This window comes from Folsomia candida, unplaced genomic scaffold (genome assembly GCF_002217175.1).
Source record: "Folsomia candida strain VU population unplaced genomic scaffold, ASM221717v1 Fcan01_Sc006, whole genome shotgun sequence".
Taxonomy (NCBI): domain Eukaryota; kingdom Metazoa; phylum Arthropoda; class Collembola; order Entomobryomorpha; family Isotomidae; genus Folsomia; species Folsomia candida.
The window spans coordinates 4,779,788-4,804,318 of NW_019091198.1; the positions used below are offsets into that span (position 1 = coordinate 4,779,788).

The 24,531-nt window shown below is 40.7% G+C and overlaps 1 protein-coding gene across 1 annotated transcript in view; it reads right to left on the reverse strand.

Annotated features, from left to right (window-relative positions):
* LOC110850773 (tyrosine-protein phosphatase 99A) overlaps nucleotides 1–24,531 on the reverse strand; it is a 134,073-nt gene that overhangs the window by 43,837 nt on the left and 65,705 nt on the right. The window contains exon 5 of the mRNA XM_022098332.2: nucleotides 2,961–3,084. Coding sequence (XP_021954024.1) covers nucleotides 2,961–3,084 — 124 coding nt within the window. The remainder of the gene's footprint in view (nucleotides 1–2,960; nucleotides 3,085–24,531) is intronic.

The window sequence follows — 24,531 nt, forward strand, 5'->3', positions numbered from 1 at the left end:
TTTTATGAGCCCAATTCCAAAGTTTTCAGTATTGATGAAATATCCTCAGCATTGAGCAAACAACTCTTTCGTAACAATTTAGCCTACCGAACAGAAAATGTAATTTCAAGAGCCACCTTCACATGTACACGGGTCCATATGCTAAACGAAATAAAACGCCCTTCGTTAAAGATAGGAAATGCACTCACCTCCTCCCATGCACACCAATATTAACACGAAAAAGGGGATAGACAACTATATGCACACGTACATAGGTTGTTAAACCTATTAAAGTCAGCATTCCAGAAGAAACTGCACTTTCTCTCTCTCTCTCTCTCTCCCTTGCTATGAATGATTATCATCTGTGTGCAGTCGATGTTTGGGAGAAAAAGGAGAGAAAGAGAAGAAAGATTTTTTGCTTTTCCTCAGCTGCATCCATTGTCAGACGGAGCGAGTCGTCGTCTGCATTGAAGATGGAGGAGAACGGTTTGCTTTTAATTCATTAATTCCACAACCCTACCACGAGGAGAGCGCGCTGTGAATTACGGAATTATTATGGGAATGAGCCACGACCCTCATTTTTCTCAGACTTCAATCCACTCCAGTTCTTTTCTTCTTTTCCCTCACTTTACATCTTTGTGAATACTCGACTTTCAATTTGACATTCACTTTCACCACTCACTAAGCCAAACTACTTGTCTTCATTCTGTCGATGGATGTTCAACGTCAACTAAGACGAACAACTGACTAACCAACACGCCTCCTTCATCACCAACCCATTTCCATTTACCATTATTCCCCCCCTGTTTGCGATGATCACTTCTTTAATCTCGGCCTTCCTCCGCTGCTGGAACTAAGCAGATGGGAAATGGCAGCTAAAGGGATGACGATGTGAATTATAAATTACAACAGGCACCCTTCAGGTCGTCGTGCTTTACATTTTATTGCACACCTTGTTTTATTTCTACGAAATTCCACGTCATCTTTCTGGTTGTGACCTTATATTTTTATAAACTTAATTAAAAGATGATGTATTTGTTCTCTGCACATCCTCCAGCCAAGCAGGACCATATGCTAGAACAGGCAGACTAATTGGCCAACCCACTGATTTTAATTAAGGTGCATAAGATAAACTGTAAATGAATGCCACGCTTCCGCTCAAGCGTTATCACCATCTCACCAGCAAGCCAACCAACCATCCAGCCAGTCAGCCACCTACCACCGTCGACTTTCACTCACACAAGGGAACCACAACCACATCCAGGTTTTGACGCATAAGCAAACATTGCCATGCATGTACAGCCTCTCGCTCTATCTCTCTGCGTGTTATTTGTAATGCAAAGATGTTGGTTTAGGTGGCTGAGAGAGAGAACTAACTCTAAGGTCTCATCAGCCCTTGTTGCATGCATCCCACAGTTCTTAGTTTCCTCGACTGCTATCTCAGCTCCAAGTTTAATGCTAGCTCGGAAGAATTTTCGACAAAACCCAACTCCAACCACATGAATATACATCATACCAACCGCATCAAATTGGAACACCTTTGAGAAATGTCTGAGCTGGAAACTCCACCACTCGGTTTCTAATTTGAAAGGAGTGAAGGGAAATGAATAATGATTTCGCATCCTGTTCCTGTTATAACTGGCTGAACTGTGAACGAGGCGAAAATACCTGGATGGGAGTCGTAGTCGCGGTTGGTTGGTTGGGGTTGGGACAGGTGTGGAAGGAATGATTGGTAGATCCAACTTCTTGATTTCACTTCCCACCTTTGTGTGTAATGCAATATAAATTAACGCCAATTAGACCAATTTTCTCCTCCTCGCTCACTTGTTAGTTTTTGGGTCTGTGCTAATTCTGAGTTAATTTATTGTTTATCACCAAAACCTCACTCTGCATTATTTGCATCATGCTTCCAACCCTGACCCTGCTTTACCGCTTGTCGTATACCACTTGCAATAGCAATGATGATGATGATGGTTCTATGATTTGGTGACGCTGACGGACTTTCTCCTTGTTGGATATGCAATTGGGATATTTATATACTCAATGCAGTTCAGTAAAGTTTTGGCTTTCAATCATCTTTACTTTGTATCATTTAGAGGTTGGTTTACAAAAATAAACCGACATTCCTGGGCACCAGTTACTCTTACCGCTTTTTCTTATCATATGTCATTATTTTGTCACACACTGTCTCGTCAATCACAAACAAGGCCACCAATTATATAAATAATACAAAAGACAACGTGTTGAAGGGAGAAACAGCGGAAATGGGGAAATGGACTTATCTGCTCAACGAGAAGGCTGAGAAGGAAGGTGCTTGAAGAGCATTCCATGAAAATATGAGGAAGGCGTAATGGATGTAAGCCAAAGTGTTTCAAATCCTTGGCGACAATGGCGTCAACTTGGCCAGGGTTCAATTCTATGTGCTTGATTACTCCATTTGTGGCAAACCCATCCCGTTAAGAATATGTGAGGTTTTTTTGTAAAAAAAAACACTATTTCAATGTAAACAGATATTTTTCAAGTGTGCAAGCTTTTTGAAGTCGTCAATTCTAAACAATATTATGCATCGTGGTGTGATGATCAGCAGCGCTTACTTAACTTCTCGCTCTTCCATGTTCCTTAATAATTTCTGACATGAAATGAAAACCATGCTGACGAGAGGAGGATGGAAACCTCACAAAAGAACGGAAACGTCGTTTGACGCTTTGGTCCAATGAATTTACACAGCTGCGCTACTCCAGCTACATACCGACCGACCGACTCTATGTAATCATCACTGTCGTCGTCTTGTGTGAGTGAGCAGGGTAAAAGTCTGCTAAATTAATCGTATTCGCAGAACGAAGAAGCAGCTTCCTGGCGTTAACCTGGGTTGATGAAGATCTGTGGCACTTGGTTGGTGGCGCTTTCCCCGATGCTGCTGATGATACTCCTCGAGTTCACTGGAAAGACTGGAGAAGGAAGAAAGTGTTGTTTACGCTTACCTCGTGTGGATGATATAATGAGTAATCCGACTATTGTGGGTGTCAAGAGGAGGTGCCCATGAGAGGTTCACGGCTCTGGATGTGAAGGCGAGGATGAGAGGCCTGCCGGGGGGTTCGGGTCTTCCTATTATAGGAAGGGATTATATTATTATATTATTATATTATATTATTATATTATAGGAAGGGATCATATTATTCGTCTTCCTATTATAAGGGAATTTAAATTAATGAGTTTTGAATTGCAAAGCTGTTTGAGTACGACGAGTGCCAATTTTTCTCAGTGCATTTATAATTGGGGAAAAGTTCAGCGGTTGACCTCCGCTCACCCTCTTGATCTCCGCTCCTTTTTTTCCATCTTTTCCCATCTCGCTCGACCCTCCCAACATTCAATTTTTCTTCTTCGCTATAAAAATAAGTAATTTCCCTTGTTAATTTTTTCTCGATAAAAACAAAAAACGATTAACTAATTGTACCCATTGTTAAAAAATGGAGCAGAAACCTACTGTCTACACGAATAGGAAGGATTTCTTGCTGGACATGTACAAATATATTCTTCATGCTGTGTTAGAAGAGACATCGGATACGGGTGCCAAAAAAACCACTTCGAATTCGGTTATCCATAAGCTGGTGAAATCACATGTAATCATTCATTCATGTATTATATTTATGCATTTTCTTGCCTTATAAATCATAACTTAAAAAATGTACCAATATATGTGAATTTGATGAGGGCCAACGGCCATATATCAATAAACCATTCAATTCAATAATATTTATGTATTTATGAGGTTTAATTATTTATATCACTTTTGATTTTATATATTATTCGATTAGATGGACTTTTATGAAAATTTGGCCGGACCATTATACGAACCAATTACTGTTCAGAATGCAACGATCCGTCATAGTACTTCATCTTATGAGTGTAAAGTATGTGGAACGATTCTGCAACGCCAATCTAGCATTTCTGATCATGTCCAGATAAAGCACATGTGTAAGTTAAAGTAAAGATTAAATATCCTTAACCAAATTTTTAATAAAAAAACTATTATTACTGTTTTAGTTTTGCATCCATATCAGTGTCTGGAATGCCAAATTTCTTTCAACCAGTTAACCGCATTGAACAAACACCTTCAACACTACCACATCGAAATTCAGGAGGATTCGTTTTTTTATGAGGGGGGCGAGAATATGAATATTCAGTGTTTGAAGTATGAAAAGCTAGTCGAGACGGAAAGAAGGACAGACCACACCAATGCTATATGTTCAAGTGGATTGAAATTGAGACAGGAAATGAGATGGGGATGAGCGTAGATTTCACTTCATCTAATAATTTGCCTGGTGCCGCAGAAAAAATTTACTATAACAACTATGCTGGAGCAGAAAACGCACGAAATGGGCTTTTATCCCCTAATGCCTGTAGTTATGTGCAACAATTCCTAAATGGATGGACATTCTATCCAAAAGACGTGACGCCAATAGGATACCCATCCATGAACTTTGCCACTGCTACCACAATAAAAAATGCAACTCGGTTAGTGGCAGATTCTGAATGTGACAATAAGTTCCAAAGCTCATTAAGGCGAATAAATGGATGTGAAGAGATATTCCTGGAATCAATTGGAGCATGTTTAAAACATCTGCCAAAGCGAAATCAAGAGTATTTCAAGAGCAAAATGTGGATGGAGGGCAAGAGTGGTGATAACGTGAAGAAGGCGAAATTGACTGACAATTAAAATGTTAACGTTCCTTATATTATATGTTGTGAATTATCTTATATATATATGTCTTTATGTCGGATCTTTCTTTGTCTTCCTGAAAATACAAACATAAAGAAAATCTTCAACTCTTGCTCTCACAAATAATTCACACTTTCTCCTGGCACATCCATTAATCTACATTTTAAACTGTAGCTTAGCCAGAGCTAAACAACTTGTAAGTGAGGAAGAGACCCTCAAGTTCAAATAGTACTTCGTACACCCTTATCAGACACACACACCCACGTGCATATTTACGCTCCACAATGGAATCAAACTTAACAGACGTGTGGCGGAACTGAATTTTGCAACTCTTATCAAAGTCGACTAGGTTTGCATTCAGTATTCGGAAGAGTTGGGTCCGTATACGACTTGACGTATATTTTAGCCATGCATAAACTTGTGTGACATGTATGCTGCAAGTTAAACTTTCTTTAATCCAGTTCGAATGGTATCTAAATTTACAAGGTAAACTTGGCGTTGAAATGCCTCCAATAAACATATATGCCAAGAAGAAGAAGAACCGTTCTCTTGCCGCATCGTTTCAACACCACAAACACTTAAAGGTAAAATACGACAGAAGGGCCGATAAGATTAATTTCTCTGCTTTTCTTCAGATAAGACATAGAATTGAAGTCACAGCCAAATTACGCAATCTATCGAAGGGAACGTGCGAATTCTCTGTTTTCCTGTCCGAGTTTAAATTAAACTGCGTGTAATTATTCACTATAGAGTATTCTAGCCAAATAGATTCACATAATGCCCGTGTATAAGCAAAATCCGTTTGATTTCAATGCTCATGTAAAGTAATTGGTAGTAGTACTTACTTCCTTATATGCACATGCAGTAGCGTAGTATATTCTGATACTCTGGATGCGGGGGTAAAAAGTGAGAGAAAGTGGGAAAGTCATCCTTCTTGTAAATCTTATATTTCAAAATGAAACGTCACCCTCCCTCTTCATTTGCTTTCTCAATCCCGTAAATTATGAAGACAGCGAAATATAAAATAAATAAAAATGGATAATCCTCAAAATGGTGTGGGGTATGCCACCCAGCAAAAAGTTAAACTCGTCCTGCTTCATCTGTTTGGAAGAGTGCAGCGTGTTTGGCAAAGTGAAACAAAAAACCCTTCACGTTCAAAAGAACATTCAAACAAACTTTTTGTCGTCCCCTTCGGATAAAGAAACTAACACTTTTCGAAATTGGAATTTTTTATTTTATTTTCATCAGAGTTGCATCTCAAAATTATATAGAAATGAATCCCTCTCTCAGAGAACTGTATAAACTACAATTCTGCCACACAAGGAGATTACACACGTATAGGAAAGGGACGATAATCTTATTATTTCACTTGTTATTACGATATGTGGTTATCATCACGTTGGGTCCAGTGAGGCGCGAAAAAAGGACAATTCAAGTTTTTGAAGAACACATTGGACAGCGTCATGCTGCCTGAGGAGACCACTGCGAAGAAGCAATAATGTGCACCCATGTGAATCTTATGTTTGCTATGGTACGTTATCCACACCACAGTGCCGACAACCCTCCCTCTCTTCCTCTCTCTCTTTTGCCTTATCATTGTTGAGGCAAGATCTCGTGTGTGTTGCTAGGCCCTTACACACCAAGGTTTGCTTATGCTTACCCGACGCCCATAAAGATGCGGAAGAATGGAGTGGAAACTAGGACCAGCAGAAGAGAGAGTAAGTGAAAGCACCTTCTCCTGCCTACATCACCGCGTAGGGAATATCGTCAAGGGTGTGCTCAAAAATTTAGCTTAAGCTGCACGTCGCCACACTACTCACCACACGGAATTTCGGCGTATGTAATACCTCGAGCTTAACAATTGCTAAACTATAATTTTCAAGAAACATTAAAATTTAGAGTAATTTGTATATAAGTCAATCCAAATTTCCAACTATTATATTTTTTGTGGCTTGTTGTGTGGCACATAAAAATTTTTACCAACCACCAGAAACAAGACGTCGTATAGAAAGCGATATTGTTGTGAACATTCCCTAGAATTTTTTTCATCTCGTCCAAATTTGAAATCTCGAAGGAATGGAGTGCTGCCAGGACGGATGGAAGGAAGGAGGCGAAAAGAAAGTAAAACTATAGAAGAGCGAACCCCAAAAAATCACAAACTGGGAGAAAGCATGAAGAAACATAATTCGAATGCTGATCTGATCCTCACACTCCTCGAGTAATTTTAGACTCCATATTTTGCTCTGGAAAGATTGAAGAAGAGTTAAACGCTACGATTCAACCTAACGTCGTGTCGATACCGTCCATGTCAGCAACTGGCTCTGGATTTGAGGATGGGATCAGATTATTCGATTCAAGATGCGGTCAGTTGGGTATTGTGAGTGAGTGAGTGAGATACGTGGTATCAGTTCACACTCTCAGTCAATAATTCATACCGAGGTCCATTAGTAGTACAAACTGGTGGGGGTGCTGAGGTGAATGCTCAAACAAAAATATAAAAGTTCTCCTATTTTCATTTCTCTTCGTATCAAATACGACACACCATACACACAAAAGATAAAACATAACCGTGTTCATAGACTAGTTTTAAATCTCAAAAATGTTATACATACATTATAAGTTATTAATAACCATTATGCTAGCAATAAATCTGCAGCAGTTTAAAGAATTACAAATAAATAAGACTTTGTATAATCAAAAGAGATATCATTTTTCAATAGGAAGACTTTTGCATTCACAAACATCCCTTATGCGAATATTTATATGAGTGAATTCTAATTTGAATAGGATGAGAAGCTTCTCAAGATAAAAACTTTGAAGATCATAAAAATTCATTACTTTTTCTTTCAAAAAAGATTTCGGGGAAAACCCAGCTTTAATCTTAAAGCTGAATCTTCACAGATATGTATGGCTCTTCTTTTGCTGTGGAGGAGTGAGTGCTGGAGATGAATATATGAATGAAGGAAAATGGAACAGAAATAGAAGTCTAATTCCCATGCAGGATTATTATCTCGAAAAGTATTTTATAAAAAAGGCAGGCTTTTCGTTATATGGTGTGGAAGGAAAGGGTTGAGCAGGTTAATACAAACGGAGAAAAGGCAGGTTTCGTTTTCACCTGCAAAGAGGACACATGGAACAATAGTCTATAATTGTATTCTAGCTCCAACTATACGTTTCCTCATAAAATCACGTCGGGTGTGTGTGCAGTGCCGTTGTTAGGTTTCAGCCGAAACGTGAAGATTTATTTTGCGAATAAACCATTATTTTAACTCGAGGCTTTATGCAAAACTGTGTAGCAGATACTATAAAGCCAGATTTAAACATCTATCTGCATACGTATGAATGTATAGCATATAGTGTTTAGTCCTCACAATTTGCTCGCAGAGGTGGACGCTGATAGAATGACGGGTAACCCTTGACAGGATTTTTTGTTCTTGAGCTTCAAGACAAAAGTTGTTGCTTAAATTTTGCCAAGGGCCGTCCACAGGTCACATAACACAAACTCACGTCGTTTTATGAAATTTTAACAACATTTTACGGAAAAAAATCTTGGGAAAATTTTGCAATATTTATTAGGAAAGTGGAAATATGCAGGAAATATGGATCATCCGAAACTAGGATAAATCCATATAGCTATATTTTCTGGTCTGGTGAATAAACTAATGGAAATCTGCACTGTAAGAGATGCTTGTTTTTGGGAAGAAGAGCTTTATGGTGGTTATAGGGTTATCAATCCAAAGTACAACGACAGGCACACAGACTCGCATCAAATCACCAAATATGAAAAAGCGAGATAGAGCAAAAAATAAATCTACATCATAAAATAATTGCTTATTTTAGGGGCAGAATTATTGATAAAAGCTTTGCACATCAGATTGCTCACCATTATTCGATATTAATGGCAAAATCGTACGTATATTTAAATTGCAGTACTTTATTTACCAAAAAATAGAAAAATAATGATCAAATTCTAACTTTTTATTCTCAAGTACAGGAAACAGTCTACATATCCACAACATACACATGAATAGAGTAGCTGGAGAAGAATAATCTCGAGTTGACCCCATTATTGTGGCTGGAAATGTATGGAAATGCCTTGTGAATCCCTATGAAACAAGGTTCCTTCTCTCTCAAACTTGGTTTGAATAGTTAGACGTGCAAATTTTTCAAATCCAAGACAAGGCATACATTTCAGGATGCATTCACCCAGAGAGAATTACATTTATACTGGCAACTAGTTTCAACAGATTTTCAGAACAAAACAAACTTTTCTTCTTCTCCTCGTCGTCGCCGTCGTCTTTGCCGGTGTGCAAATGTCATAATATCAGCATCATGCGAAAATTAATGCATGTCACGTCGACTCAACGGAATTTTTCTTTCCGCACTTGGAATTTCACCACCAAACCCAAGGTGGTGTCATAAAAGTATGAAACATTGCACCCGAGTAGAACTACAAGGTTTGAATTTGGTAAGATGTGGTCCTGCAGCACGCCATACCGGAGGAGATAGATAGGGAAAAGGGGAAGATGTAGTGTCCCTTTAACTGGCTTATCTATATCCGTGTGCGCCTCACCTGGCTACTATTGCCACCAAGGAGGCAACCACCTCGTCTTGGCTGGCGGATTGCTATTTATTATTGGTTGGAGCAAGTGGTTGCTTGGTGTCTTATCCCTTTCCCCTGTTTCTGCAGTTCAATAGACGAATTGGATTGAATTCTCAGCACAATAGAGAGAATCCTTTTCCCATCTATATGCAAATAAGTTTTTGTATTGGGCACCCACAGGCGCAACAAATTTCTATACACAACCATTGCATCACCTTTTCCGCTGCTGCTGCTTCTGCTACGCAAAGACTTGCCAGCCGTGGATGCACTCACTTTCACCCAGCTAATGACGACCAGTCATCAGAGGAGCAGAGAGAGAGAGAGAAAGCGAGTTAATCCAAATCTAGGCAAACCATCCACTCGCCTTCTTGATTAGTGCATAAATGAAATAGATCCCACGTTATACGTGCTGCAGCAATAGAGGAAACGAGCAGCAGTAGTCTAAACGACCCTCTTTGCTGCCCATGTTCATCAGAAGAGCACATCACGGCCGCAGCCAACAACGACTCACTCCTCATCATTCTGATTTGAGCAGTCAGTGTGGATTATTTTAAACTACCAAGCATAATAGATACAACAATAGCAACCACACACTGCACACTCGCATCCGAGCCTTGTGAGATAGTAGAAACACGCTCAGAGGAGAAAGTGAGTCGTCACTATCTGTGAAAGCGTCAACAAGATTTCACTTTTGAATTTCCGAAACATTTCAAGCCAAAGTAATGCCAAATATGCGGAAAATCCGTCTTCGTCAAGTCATTTTTACTTGTGAAGGAGGCAAAAATACGAAGATGGAGCACATTGTTGATTCGTTGATTATAGTGTTGGGCTGCGTTGAGAGGAGTCGAGTGGGTTGCCTGGTTGGTTGGTTTGGTGGGTGCTTAGATGTGAAACTGTGAAATTGCAAACCAAACCAGAAACAAAACCCGATCCAAAATTCTAAAACCAAGCTGGTGAAATAAAAGGATTTGCTAACAGAGAGCGAATCCCACAGAATTCTTTTGCATTATTCATGTGCCACGGGCGAGTCACTCATCTGATCACTTGGCTCTTTCCTACTTCATTATTTCTGTCTCGAATTTCTATCAGCTCGCACTCAGCCCTCGTCTCATCTTTGGATGCTGGTGGTGGTGGTGCTGAAATTTCGACGACGACAAACCATTTCTTCAAGAAGAAAAGTTGGGCATCTGGCGAATTAATGAGACCTCCTCCTCCAACTCTGACTGATGAAGACGAAGAGGAAACAAAGTCCTCGGAATAATGGCATAACAAATGTTTGGGATTCTCACATAAAAAAGTAAATTCCTTTCACCATAAAATCCGCAACAAGCAGTGAAGCATTAGCTATAAAATTCCCCAAAGCAAAAAAAACCTCTCCTACTACGACGACGACTACGACGAAGACGACGACGACTGGCACACACAAATATGGGTGGCATTTCCAGGGCTGCTGTCACCTTTACAAGTGTAAGGTTATTGCTTTCTATTGGTACAATTTCCTCCATTTTCTATTCTCGCCGTTTATGACAGAACATGACTGAGGCAAAACAAGAACACTTTGTCAATATTATCTTTTTGGAGTCAAGTCAAAGCACTGGTGGTGGTGGTGGGTGTGACCTACTTATGCCTCTTATTCTATACTTCCACAACCACTCTCTTCGCATATTGAACTTCTGGCATAAAAATGTCGCAGATATTGCTCCAAGACGGAAGATAAGTGACACATTGAGGGGAAAGGTCTCTTATTTTTATACCAGTCTTGATACAATAACACTCCTTCTTATCTGCAACTTCAATCTCTCCAGACTTCACCCCGAGAAATGAGCTCTTCACTTCCACCATCACTGGGTCTTAAGTCCCTCCATAGGCGCATAGTCACTATTGTAGCCCGTCTCAAATAACAGCATGCAGTCGCAACAAATAACCCATACATAATCCAAACTGCAACTGTGTAGTATATCATTTCGGAAACAATGTCCCCAGCAAAGCAAACATTCGCCATTCTGTCTCCTGTCTCTCACAATTTACGGATTTCGCACTCTCGTCCCAGCCGAAAGGTCATTCTTTCTACGAAACAGCTAGATTAGTGTACTGCACACGGACTCCTAAGTAGCTATGGTCTGCAAGTAGGATGAATTGTTGTACGTATAAATGAACCTCTCTCCTTTCTGCTTCGGAATGAATTATGTAACGAGTGTCGAAAACGGGAATGACTGTCTGAATCTAAATATTCAAGCTCTCATTGCAAAAAGATTTATCGCACACACACCATTCCGAAATAAGCCAAATCTCGGAACAAAGAGAAGAAGAAGGAGTAGGACGACGAGGTGTTAGTTTTAGCAAGTAATCGCTCCAAATGCGATGAGTATCGCCGTTGTATTATCTCCAGGCCAACTTTGTGTGCAATCGGCTGCTACTACACGGCCACTGCTATTGCATTGATTTGAAAATGGGATTGTGTATTTGTAGGAGGCTGGAAGGAAGAAGAAGAAGAGGATGCGAATGTCGCTGGAAAATTGATTCCCTCGTTTTCAAACTTTCTTCCCATTGAATATTGAATCTTCAAACTGGGAGAGCCACTAACCAACACATACACACACACAAGTTGTCCCTATGCTGTATACACACACACGTATCCCTCTTCCTCACCTTTTCTCCTCTCCAGTTTTGCGAATCAAGTATTCCATCCACCTTACCAAACCAATGCAGCAGGAGCCGCGTAAGGAAGCAGCAAAAACTTGGCTTGGAGAGACTTTAAGGAAAAACTTAACCGACTTGAAGCTGAATAAGAAGAAGGAGCTGCTCTGGCTGCTTGGCTGAAACCTTTCTCAGGGTGAAAAGTTTCTTTTGGATAAAACGATGCTGCAAGCTATTGCCTTTGCTACATTTTATATTCAATATCAACACGCTTTACTTGACTTCAAATTGCCCAGCTGAGCTCGGCACACACATACCAGACCTTCCTTGGCATGGTGGGATTGGAGATGCGGATTGAGTGTTCCTCTTTGGAGTGAGAGAGAGAGAAAAGTATTGAAATCCAGGGAAGAAGATTCTCAATAGAGTCATTCATGCCATCAATAAATACATCCAACCAGCCAAACTAAGCAATTCATTCATCCCTCACGTTGTAACCTTCCCTCTATTTCAAGCCGTACCACGAGTTCATATGGATCTGACATGCTTCAGAAATTATGCGATATTTTTGTCCCCCTTGAATTACTTTTGTCAAATTCTGCAAACTTGAACAGCCCGTGCGAAATTTGTACAGGATCTGGTCTGCTGTCCGTGTCTGCAAGGAGTCTCTTAGTTGCCGTCAGTTAGTTGGATGAGGAGGAGGAGGAGAGAAGAAGTGAGCTTCAATCTCAGTGAGACATGACTTTCACTGAGAAAAATGCACTGTGTAGTAGAACCATTTTACACAACCAAAACTACACACTATGCTTTGATAGCACTTTAAAGTATAAAATAGAACAAATTTCGCCCAACTACGACCAGCTCGATATGGTGAGGCTCAAAGTTGATGGGATTTTGCAGAAAGTGTCTTTCTCACTTTCTCTCCTCTTCCTTCGCTCCCTTGAGTTATTTCTCTTTCCGAGTGTTATTCCCACCACCACTAGCACAACCTCCGCCAAGCATGACGAAACATATTCTACCCCCAATTATATACTGGTTTATTACATATTAGAAATTTCAAATTTACAACGTTCTACCCAAAAAAATAACCGGCCCAAATTACAAGTTACGTAATACCTGGGTCTATATCTATACTTGTAAGTATACGCGGACATGCATGTTATGAGTAGGTACACATGCTCTCAAAACGTGCTTTTAGACATTGCAGAAATGTTGTGCACAATGATGACTCTTTCAATAGGATGAGATTGAAAGGAATTGCTTTAATGCATAGAATTATTTTCCATCTCTCCTCCGTTTCAAGAGGAGAGCCGGCTCTCAACAAGAATATGGGCATCAAATGTGGTTTAAGAGGACGACGCGATGCATCATCATGAACAAGAAGAGATGTTTCTTTCCCTACTGCTGCTGCTACTGGTCTTGTTAGCTATATGCTAATATGGCTCCGTCTATGCCACTGTTTCCTTTCGAGCAGAAGAGAAAGTCCGAGGAGAAGGAATATGGTAGGAAAAGCAAGACACTGAAGAGATCGTATCATGTCACATAACATCACATTCCATCATCTGGGCCACAGCGTGTCATAAAATGTTCTTATTGTTGCTCCGTCTCACTGGCATCATATCATATTTCCCCGAGGAATGGAGAAACTTCACTATTGACACAGCAGAGCAAAAGTACTAGTAGCGACGGAACAGTGGGTCAATAAGGGCAGTAAAATGGACTCGAATAAAGTAAAATAAAGATAAGTCACCACCATATCATCGTATTCCTATTATTACCATAACACGACTTTCTCCATTTGCTCCGCTTGTTGGCCGACTGACATCCATCATTAAAACCATTCAGCTCATTTTTCTATTTCTATCTCTGTCTCGCTCGCTCGCTCTTTTTTAATAAAAGAATGTTGTGCGTCTCTCTGGTTGACTTACTTACCCAGATTCTGCTTCAGTCAGGCAGAGTTCACTTCACCTGCTTCGGCAACAACAGAGACCAGACTAACTCACTCACTCACTCACTCTTGCTCTCCTATGCCAGCAGTCCATCTTATCTGTTGACTTTTATTGTCCTGTCGCCACTCAATGAATGACACGTTCCAACGTTCAGCGATATATTCGTTCGACTCGATCCATGCCATTTTCCCCACAACAGAAGCACGCCGTCAACTGGTTGTGCTTCACGAGGTGATTCTCAAATGGATCGAAGGCGCATAATTTTGCCTATGCTATTCCAGAAAGTTAACTTCTACACGTTTCACGCGGAGCTAGTGCCAGTTCCACGGTAGGAATTTGTATGCACAGGGAGAATAGCAAGTGGGGGAAAGCTACAGAGTCTCGTCAAGTGGTAGAGAGGAACAAGGTGCCTTATGTGTCACGATTTTTGGGGTACTGCACCACCTTCAATTTTGTCCTCATTATGAAATTAATTGCTGTAATTGTGCAACTAAATGGACACAATAAAAATATATAGTTGGGTTTTTGTGGGAGATATGTATGGGGAATATGAGGGCAGTTTGATGCTCTGTACTTGTAGCTAACACAGAAATCTCTCTGAAAGTTGGCCATTATCAGCACTCATTGACTTGGGTTTTTCATTTGCTTGGGCCCTTTATATGATACGAGAGGACATAACATACAACATCCGAGGCAATGGTCTGTCATCTACAAAGTGAAAAAGTGGAGAATGCAAATGGGACCGGTGTTGGCGATCACTTCACAGCTGAGTGTCCCGTCTGGAGGCTGGATAAGTGAAAGTGGGAAAGTTGAGCCGTTGGCAAGCAAGTGAGCTCCTAGGCCTCCCACTTTCTCTCCAGAATGTAGTGACAGTTTCGTGTGAGAGAGAGCAGTTTTCTTCCCATTCTCCAAATGGCTGCCTGGTCAACGTGAGACGAATCCTCAATCACATCCAACATTCCCAAACTTTCCTTTCTTCCCTTCAGCTCAGCAGCAGGATGACCAAACCCAGCCTCGTCTTCCTCTACTACGTATTATGGCATATGGATGGAGGACCAATAATGCCCACAAAGCTCATGCTGGCAAAACCCAATAAATCTTTACACGTTCATTTCATATTGTATATTGCAAGGAGAGGCTGGTTGAAAAATTTTATTTCCCGGGCATGTTCGAAATAAAATATAAAACTGGGATCATGCTCACGCAAACATTGTTGGGAGGTATATTTTTCACAAATTATATTCAACTAGCCGGCATAAATAGATCCATTGGTTTAAGGCGAGTTTGTCAAGAGATTATATTTCGAAGAGATGTTCTGAGGGACCATCTTTTGTGCACAGTTTAAGGTTTTGGATTCAATTCAAGAACGAACTGACACTGCAAGAGGAGAGAAAGTAAAGAGTGATGAGAAGTACAAGTACCACTTTTACGAATTTTCACCAATGTATATATTTCTGGGTCAGAATCACCGGTTTTCCAAATGGTGTCAATCGATCAGAATTTAATTCTGTAGAGACAGCCTTACTGGACAGAAAGATATAAATTTCGGATAAATTGAGCACGAGTGGATGTAACTGGTCAAGTTAGCTTCTTTCCAAAAAATTCAATGACCTAGTTAATGCGATAATCCCCATCGCCCACTAGATGTAGACTTGCCAAAAGAGAAAATCCAAAACTTGTAACTTTCTCAAGAATTAGACCACACAAAGATGTAAAAAGTACAATAAAATCACGGCGCATCACCCAGTTGCAGTTTCAAATTTTGTATTCTAACGGACGTCATCTTCTTGGTGGTGCTGACTGAAGAACAAAATATGACAATAGGACAGCCTCACTCACTCGCCGCTCATCCAGTGCAAGTGTACATTTTCATTTCGTCTTTTCTGGAAAAGGGCGAGTAAAAGTGAGGCAGAATTATAAAGTGTGTCTGCCTTTCTGCTGGTGATGATGCCATGTCTGCCTTGATGGTGACATTTATGAATAGTCTTTATTCTTCTCCTTCCGTCAATTCCAGCTTTACTCACTCATTCGGGTGGAATATTCCACCTCCTCGTTAGTTCCTAGTTAGTGCACTGTTATGCTCTGGAGGATACAGAAAAGAGGGACGGATAAGGGAGGAGGACGACGAGGAGGAGAGAGAGATGCAGATAAAGCAGTTCGCATTTTAGTCGAAAGCTTCAACTCAAACACTCACAACGACTCTGCCGCACTGGTGACAAACGACAATACGCTTTACGTCCTTGTTGTTATTATGTATTCATTCCCAGTGAAAAGATGCAAAACCAGAGCATGCAACAATGCTGCTCTCTTTGCCAATGTGCGATCACCGAGAGAAAATTATTTTCCACAAGCAGTCAACTTTGAGCTTGTTCTTCTTCCACAGCACCACCACCAATAGCTCACTCACTTTCAAACCCAATCCTCTTTGATTTGTTGCAACCTTCATCTTTTTCATTTTGCATCGACTTTTACCGGGCACAGATTCTAATTCAAAATTTGAAACATGTTATCCCCAGGTTGTGGTGGTGGTTGCATGTCATGCTTTGATGTTTTTAGCGTAGCGAGCAATACATATATCGTTTGTGCACACATACACACAAGGACAAAGAAAAGTGCGAGAGATAGGCGAATGAATATACATACGTACACTTATTTCTCTCTGGAGCGGTGCTTGAGCTTATAGAGAAAGATAAAATTGATCACGTTGCAAAATACTGCCACTAATAACAGAACCACCAGACCGGACCACAAAGGTGCGGCCGGGATGATATGATATCATATCATAAGGCGTTATGAAGGAAGGGAACGGCTCAATTTATGTTCCCTTTAATAATACTTCTCCCATCCACCTCCGTAATGCCATAATCCACAGAAACCTATTCCTATTTCCTTCCTGGTCCTTTGAAGTGCTTCTTTTTATTACTCACCTACACCAGCCATCCATACAGCCATCCCTCGCCATGTATTTAAGGCTACCTCTCCCCCGACATTCATGCTGCTCATCCATAGGACACATCCCCGCCGCAGATCCGCATCTTCTTCACCTTTACCCAGATCTGGGCTCACGAGAATTTTTACGGTCACTACTTACTCGTAGGTTTCTGTTGAGTTACTGATATTTTCAGCTCCGTTACTCCAAAAATAGCGTTTTTTCTTCAATGCTTTCATTGCAATGTGATCTCTCTCTCTCTCTCTTTTGGTCATACTAGATTTACGGGTTATTTCACTCTCCATTTATTTTCCTTTAAAACAAAGAGTGATTTAGAGTAACTTTATTTTATGTTTCCTCACCCTCATTTCAAAAACATTTTCTTTTTGTTGGAATCAACTAATCAGTTAATTCCATATTTTTCTACAGTATTTCGCAGTCAGAAGCAGTATGTTGTTCTCGCGATAATGAGTCTGTAAAAGTGGAAGAAAGAGTGCGTGGGAGTGGAAATAATTTGCAAATAATACTAATATGACAAACAGGGTCGGCTTTTATTATCATAAAGTCTGCAAATGTTGGCCATTCTATATTTGGCGGAGGAATGCAATGCTGGCTGGCTGGCTGGCTGGCTGGCTGGCGGATATTGGTTCCTTCATTCGTTGGTACGCTGATCACATTCATTTCACAGTCTTTCAACTTCAGGCCCGCGTCGATGCCAGGACTCGCTCGTATAAAATAATTTATGCTCGATTACAGAAGAGAAAGTTCACGCCAAACCGCAATACAAAACACAATACACGAGAAAGGTTGTATAGTTGAAATAAATAGATGAGCAAACTTTGATACTTGAACCCACACCAGAGCAGTAGCAGAGGCAGAAGCAGAGGCAGCAGAAGCAGTAGCACAAGTACATAGGCGTCGTAGTTCGTAGAGACAAGAGTTTTGCAAACGGGTGCCACTAATGCACTAACCAACTCGAATGCTAACGAGTTATCTTTGGATGTTTGCGGTCTTTCTAAATTCCGAAAACTGGAATCGCACGGCAGGAGCAGCTTATTTTAAAATATGAGCACGGCTCAGGGGATAGTTCATTGTTTAAGTGAATGATATTGCCATGCATGTGTGCTCTCTTGTCTCACTGGACAACATTACCCTTGCTTATCTCCAACTTGGGCGGCCATGTACCTCCTCTTATACAGCTGCTGGTTTAGAGCGACATATATTCGCCTCATAATAATAATAACACGACAAGAAGCATCGCCTCCCGCTCTGAATTGATCGAGCTAATACGTACATTATGCATGAATGCTTCTCAAATTGCGATAATACACTCGAGTTAATATCTTTCCAATGGTCTCTGTATTAGAGCAAACCCACTCAGAAATGTTTCCATGTTTCAACTTTTAAATGTTAACGACTTGCATTTGGAGTTTGGAGGAGGCCGTAGTCTCATAATTTTAGGCCAAGTTTGGTTTACTGTGGTTGATTCTTGGTTGCTCCACCAAGCAAATTCAGATCTTCCATGATTTTATCGTACACAGCAGCATAACAAAATTCGTAGAGGAGCATAAGTCATACTCAAAGAGTGTCGGGATAAAATGTGCAGTTGAATCAGCATCAGTCAGCCCGGGTAGTAATCGTGGGTCCTGGTGGTGGATGGAGAGACAGAGAAATAGAGCATCTCCAGAGACTCGTAGCACTGTCGAAACTCGCATCGGAGACCAAACTATTCCGGAGGCATCTCTCCACTTCCGTCCGCAGCAGCAGCAGCACGAGTTTTACTCGTCGACGTTGGAATTAGGATGCAGAAATGCGATATTATTATGGTCCGTGATCCTTCATTAGTGACCTCGCACTCTTGGATTAGAGGATGATGATGATGGAATTCTAGAAATTTGCCCGTTTTGTGTTTCAAAGTTTATATCAACAGAGGAAGAGGAGAGCATAAAACAAACGGGAGATGGAAAAAAGCTCGAGAGATCGGGGGATCGCCTCCAAGCTCAATTTTAGCTTATTGCAAATATTGACGCAATCGAAACGACTCAATTTCTTGTTGATGTCGACATGTCTTGCTGTTTATAAAGTTTAAAAAGTCAATAGTTTTTCGACGGATTGAAAGGAAAAAGTTGGATGATGACGGTTTTTGCAAGCTTATACGCTATTTTCAGATTCAATTAACTGGACAAATATAGCGTGTTACGTATATTGCAACTCTTGCTCAGGCTGGGTAAGAAGGGCATTGAGACGGTAGTTGCAGTAGGAAGAGTTGCAATATAAAACCCCGTAAACTAAACAAGCTTTGGTAGCATAGTTTTTAAGGTAACATTAGTGCCCACCTCCAGAGATTACAGAAAAAGTACGGAAAAAAGAGCCTCGTAATGTTTCCCTTGAACAAGTTGGATAATTGAAAAAAAACTTGTAACACAACTTGCGAATTTCTCTTTTCACTCGTTTGTGTCATCCTCTCCTAAAATTCTCCATAAACTAATTATGTGCAATTGCATCCACCGGTTTTTGCTAATTCCCATCTAATTTTCCTCTTAATCCTACGAGATCAATTGGAATGTACATACATACACCTTCCTCCTTGGAAATAAGCTTAGACAGGAGCTTACCAGAGTGAGGCAATTGTTTACAACTAGGTATGTACATGGTCCATTAAAATAACTGGAGTGAACGTAATGAGCAATTGGTAAAATAAATGGAAAACTGAGATAACCACCAACCTCGCTCACAATGAAATTGGGCTAATCAAATTTGTATTACAAAACTATTACATAATACTTGAACTTTACAGTGTCTGGGTGGTTGGAGCTTTCACTTTCATTTTCCTCCTCAGAGTGGCAATCAGCTGCCAAATAGCACACTATTACTTAGCATATACTATTTGACGTTAACCCAGATTGAATTTTGAAAAAAAACAGTAAATTGTGCATGTATAATATGGATGCAGTTATGAGTTGAGGAATAAATCTTTGTGTTGGTGTGTTTTACATGGACGGGAGCATAATCCGAGGAGGAGTGGAGAGAGAAGGAATGGAGACTAATCAAAAGTCCATATCTTTGATAGCCACGGGGGAGTGGGATGAATGGGGGAAATAAAATCAAATGGAGTAGACATTAGGCCCGCTCAATGAATTGCTCCCGGATTGGATGGGAATGCTTATCTGTCTCTCCTGACTGGCTTCAACTTTCCTTATCCACTTCAATTTATACACATTAGTGCAATTTTCACTCGGCCCATTCTCAAAAGTCAGGCAGGGGTAGGAGCCCCAACTTCATTTCACTCAATCAATTTCGCCAATATTACAATTCAACCTACCTGTCCCCCAGTCGTCCGTTGATATTGACAAATCACATGATCATCACAAATCACAGTGGCACCAACCACTGTCATCCAAACTTTGGGCTAAATTTCATTTGCTCCCATCTTGAAAGCTGTACATGTTTGTGTAATGCATAATACGACTCAAAGTACAAGAGCATGTTGGTGAAGTTTGTAAACCTTGAGTAAACCACGCAACATGCACTCGATCTCATGTCAACATTTTCTCTCATCATCATCATTGTTACTTTTCTTTCTATCCATCCCCCAAGAGTAGAACTGCACCAGGAATATTGTTTCCATTCACAGTCGTAGAATCTGGTCGAGCCATAATAATGTGCATCTGTCAGCCTACGGGAATTTAATACTGTACTCGCGAACACCGTTGCTAACATGCTTTCTCCCATTAATCCATTAAGCACTTCCATAATATTGCACTCCTTCACTCATCACAATGCACACACAGACACTAAATTCCACACACACACACAAATGCATACATGTTTCAACCGCACTGGATATTACGTAACTTTGCCAGGGATGCAACATATCTTGCAACGAGATGAAAGTGATCCGGCCTGGGTTGGTTGATTTGAGCTAGTTTATTAGTGCCAGACATCCATCCACACATTCCCCCAATTCCCAAACGCACACCTTTTATTACTAGAACGTGATTCATTAAACTCGATATGCATTTGTGTAAAATTGTATCCTCTCCAAAATTACAAGGTCTGCAGCATCATTGTCTATTCCATCTCTTACTTTCCGCCTGCATTCGAGTATTCCCCTTGCTGCATCTATTTTGCATCAAGTAACCTTGGCGCATAGCTCCGCCAATGTCAATTTCATCATTCTTGCTGCACAACATTGTACGCATATCTGGACTGCATCTCAACAATAATAATAATATGCATTTTGATTTGGACTTTGTGCGTGCCACCGTCTGTTGGGTCTTGGGGGAGTAGCCAAGTGTTGTTGGAGTGACTGATTCAACTACTCTTGAGCATGAACAATAACAACTTGTCTATTGTGATTTTGGATTTATAACCCGTTCATCCCCACTTAGTATTTTCAACCACTAGAAATCAGGCCTATTTTGCTTTCCTATGAATCATTTGCTAAACAGTACGGTTTTAATGGGTTTGTAATGGAAACTGGTCATACAAAGAGTTAGTGCAATGCAGCCATGTTATAAATAAACGTACGCACGTGTATACGTGATCATTAGAATTTGGAGAAGTTTTCGGGTTGCGTTGCATCCATTCAAAGTTCAAGTGGTCTTCTTGATCCAAGCAGTTGAGCAATAGAATGAAGAATCAATCTACAAATCCACAATCATCCAAAATCCATGGTGCGAGAGTGAAAGGATTCGCTCACTCACTAGTCATGCCATGGGGAGTGGAATGTCATTTGTAAATATCAAGCCCATCCAGACTGCCTGCCTGACTACTTAAAGCTCAGCAGAGAGAAAGTTCATTCTGGTTTGATTCTAATTACTCCTTGTTATTACCATTAACTGTGTTGCGGTGAACGGAGCTATACGTGCAGGCAGACTACAGATGAGACTACTGGTTACATTTGTGGGTGATGACGCTTGTTGGCATTTTGGGCCTTCCTCAAACTCGAGTGTCCACGTTGCCCACTCACCCAACGCAACGTGGGCAGCCGTCTGGCTGACTGACTGGTACAGATAGAGTAGTGAAAGGGATTTCCTGTTTGATTAGATTGCGGACACGTTGACCTGGTCGGTCGTCGGATCTATCTGGTCACTCTGCCCATTACAATCGTTAGACCAGTATCACAACTAACCAAATTGCTGCTGCTGCTTCTCTTTCCCCTCCCTCAAATCCCTCAATTACAATTAGAACGATAGAGCAATGGTTCCCTAGCCCTGCTGCTGATGTATTTATACCGTGGAGAGAAGATGCAGTGGAAGAAATGCATAAAGGAAATGAGCAGCAATGTCTCCCACATAAGCTACGTCCCATCGTACTGATTGTGATTGGAGAGTGTACACAGTGATCAGAATCAGAAGTGGCAAAGAGCCTCATTAGTCGTCAAGAGGCAGCAGTCAGTCAGTTCAAACTGTGCTGGAGCTAGAGCCTTGATCCTATTGACAATTTGTGAGGGCTGGAATGGAGGGAGAAAATTTGAAGGAGAGAGCGTCCTTCTTTCCATTTTACTTCTCTCTGGAATTAACTTAACGATGAATAACGAAATTAGAGAAAACTGCTGGAGAAAGCCTTGGACGAGGGAAGGAAAGACGGCCAAGAGAGGCCAAGGGTGAGGATGGAGGGGTACGTGGAAAAGTTTTCTCTCTCTGCCACCATGTTTACTCACCCTCTTATATTCTGTCTGCTAATCGAACTCCCTCGGTCAGTAAATTACTACGCGGCGAGGACTGGACAAAATAGATATGTGGATGTGGACGACATCTCCATCCATCTTGGGGCAGGAAATATCGTAAATTAAACCAGCCAGAAATTATTGTTGTAATCATTCTGTCGGCCAACATACATCTTCCCAATCATTGTAGATTTAGAAGCACTAATAATAATTCTAATAACACCAACTAACGTATACAACGGTCCGGAAGTCGTCTGTTTTGAGTTAGAGTTTGCAATCCAGTCACAAAACAAAGATGGGGACAAGTTACTAAACAAGGAGAACGGGGCGGAAGAAGACGCAATTACGAGCCCATGCCCATTTGCACCTTGAGCTTTGGCTCAGCAGCAGTAAACAGTAAATGTCAATCGAGTGCATTTGGATGGAACTGATTGCTTCAGAGCTCAAGTACTTGCACTACAATCTCCAGTTTTTCTTTCTGAGAATCGTGTTTGGCGGAGGTCACTTTCTCCCATTTCGTTGCATTATTACTGGCTCTGAGGGGTGAGAAATGTTGTGGACCGTCGTCCTCCTCATCGAGAAGAACCATTTGACAGCTTCCCCTCCTTGTTCTTCACGCTCTCTCTTCCTCTTCTCCTCTCCTGCTGAGTATTGTCTTGTCAATATAACGAAAGCATCCGAAAAGAACATTTCAAAAATTGAAGGGGAAGGAACAAAGCAAAATAAAAGATCACACGTTCTCAACTCTCCGGTGTAATAAATGCAGGTTACTCTTACTTTATTACCGACTACGTATGTACTAATGCATACATACGCACGAAGGCTATACGCACGACGCCATCAACACATTTCCACCCTTCCTCCCAAGGATGAATTGGTAAAATTTCGACAAAACCAGGCTCTCCTGTGATGCTCTAAACGAAGGTGGACATGAGCTAAAACAATGTCCAAAAAGAAAAGTTTTTTTTGTTTTTTTTTGCTAAGGAGTTTACAAACCAAACCAATACATATTTTTTTAAATTGACTAAATACAATTTTTAATCTTCTTGGAAAAGAGTTTATCGGCTAGCCCGTGGAATAGGAAAGTTTGAAATAAAGGTGGGCTGGCATTAGGCGTGATACTGCTGGGATTGTGTGAAACTACAAAACACAAACAATGCAGATAGATTGGAAAATCCCAATCCAATCCCATTTCCTGAAATGGATGCCTAACACGACACCTCCAATTCATAGGAGGAGGGAAGACCTCCGTAAATGGAGAAACTACTCCTGGCACCCCAAACAACGGAAATGAAACGTGTGTGCTGCATCAGACCAACATTTTATAAACGATCAGATGCGACCATTCCAATACTTTTCAAGTTGTTGGATTTATTCTTTAGGGAGGGACACTGAACCCTTTCTGCCTTCCTGCTAACCACCATTACGACTACCAGCCCTACTCCTGCTGCCACTCTACTCACTTTCCTCCTGGGCATAGCCTTCCGACTCCCAAGACGGTGAAAGTCGAGACAAGTTTTCCTCCCAAGTACGTCTTAAAAGGTACTAATGCAAGTCCTCCATTTCAAAGTGCAGCGTAGAGACAAATAGAGCTTGAATTATTTCGTATTGTTGTTGCTGCTTATGTATGAACAATCCAAAACCGATGGTGGGGAAAGTGCATCTCTCGTTTTGCATTTTACGAGTATCGAAACTGTTAAAGATTGGCGATTTATTTTTCTAATAAACAAAACCAATTTAGGAAGATTGGTTTTATTAGAAGAACTTATATTTCGTTAGCCCTGCATCAACTGAGTGTGTGGATGGATGCAAAAAAGAAAACAAGTTGTGCTTTCCTTTCAACAGAAATTGTTAGAAATTGGTATGCTGACGGCAAGTGAAAATTGGACATAAATATCAAAAAAGTACCTCTATTTCCTGAATTATCTTCATATCACGAAACCCAATCTAACTTGAGATGACTTCAAACCCAAGTAATGAAACCAGAGAGCGGATTTCAATTGACTCTTTCAGCCTTCAAAGAAAAATGGCAAAGTTGAGAAGGAT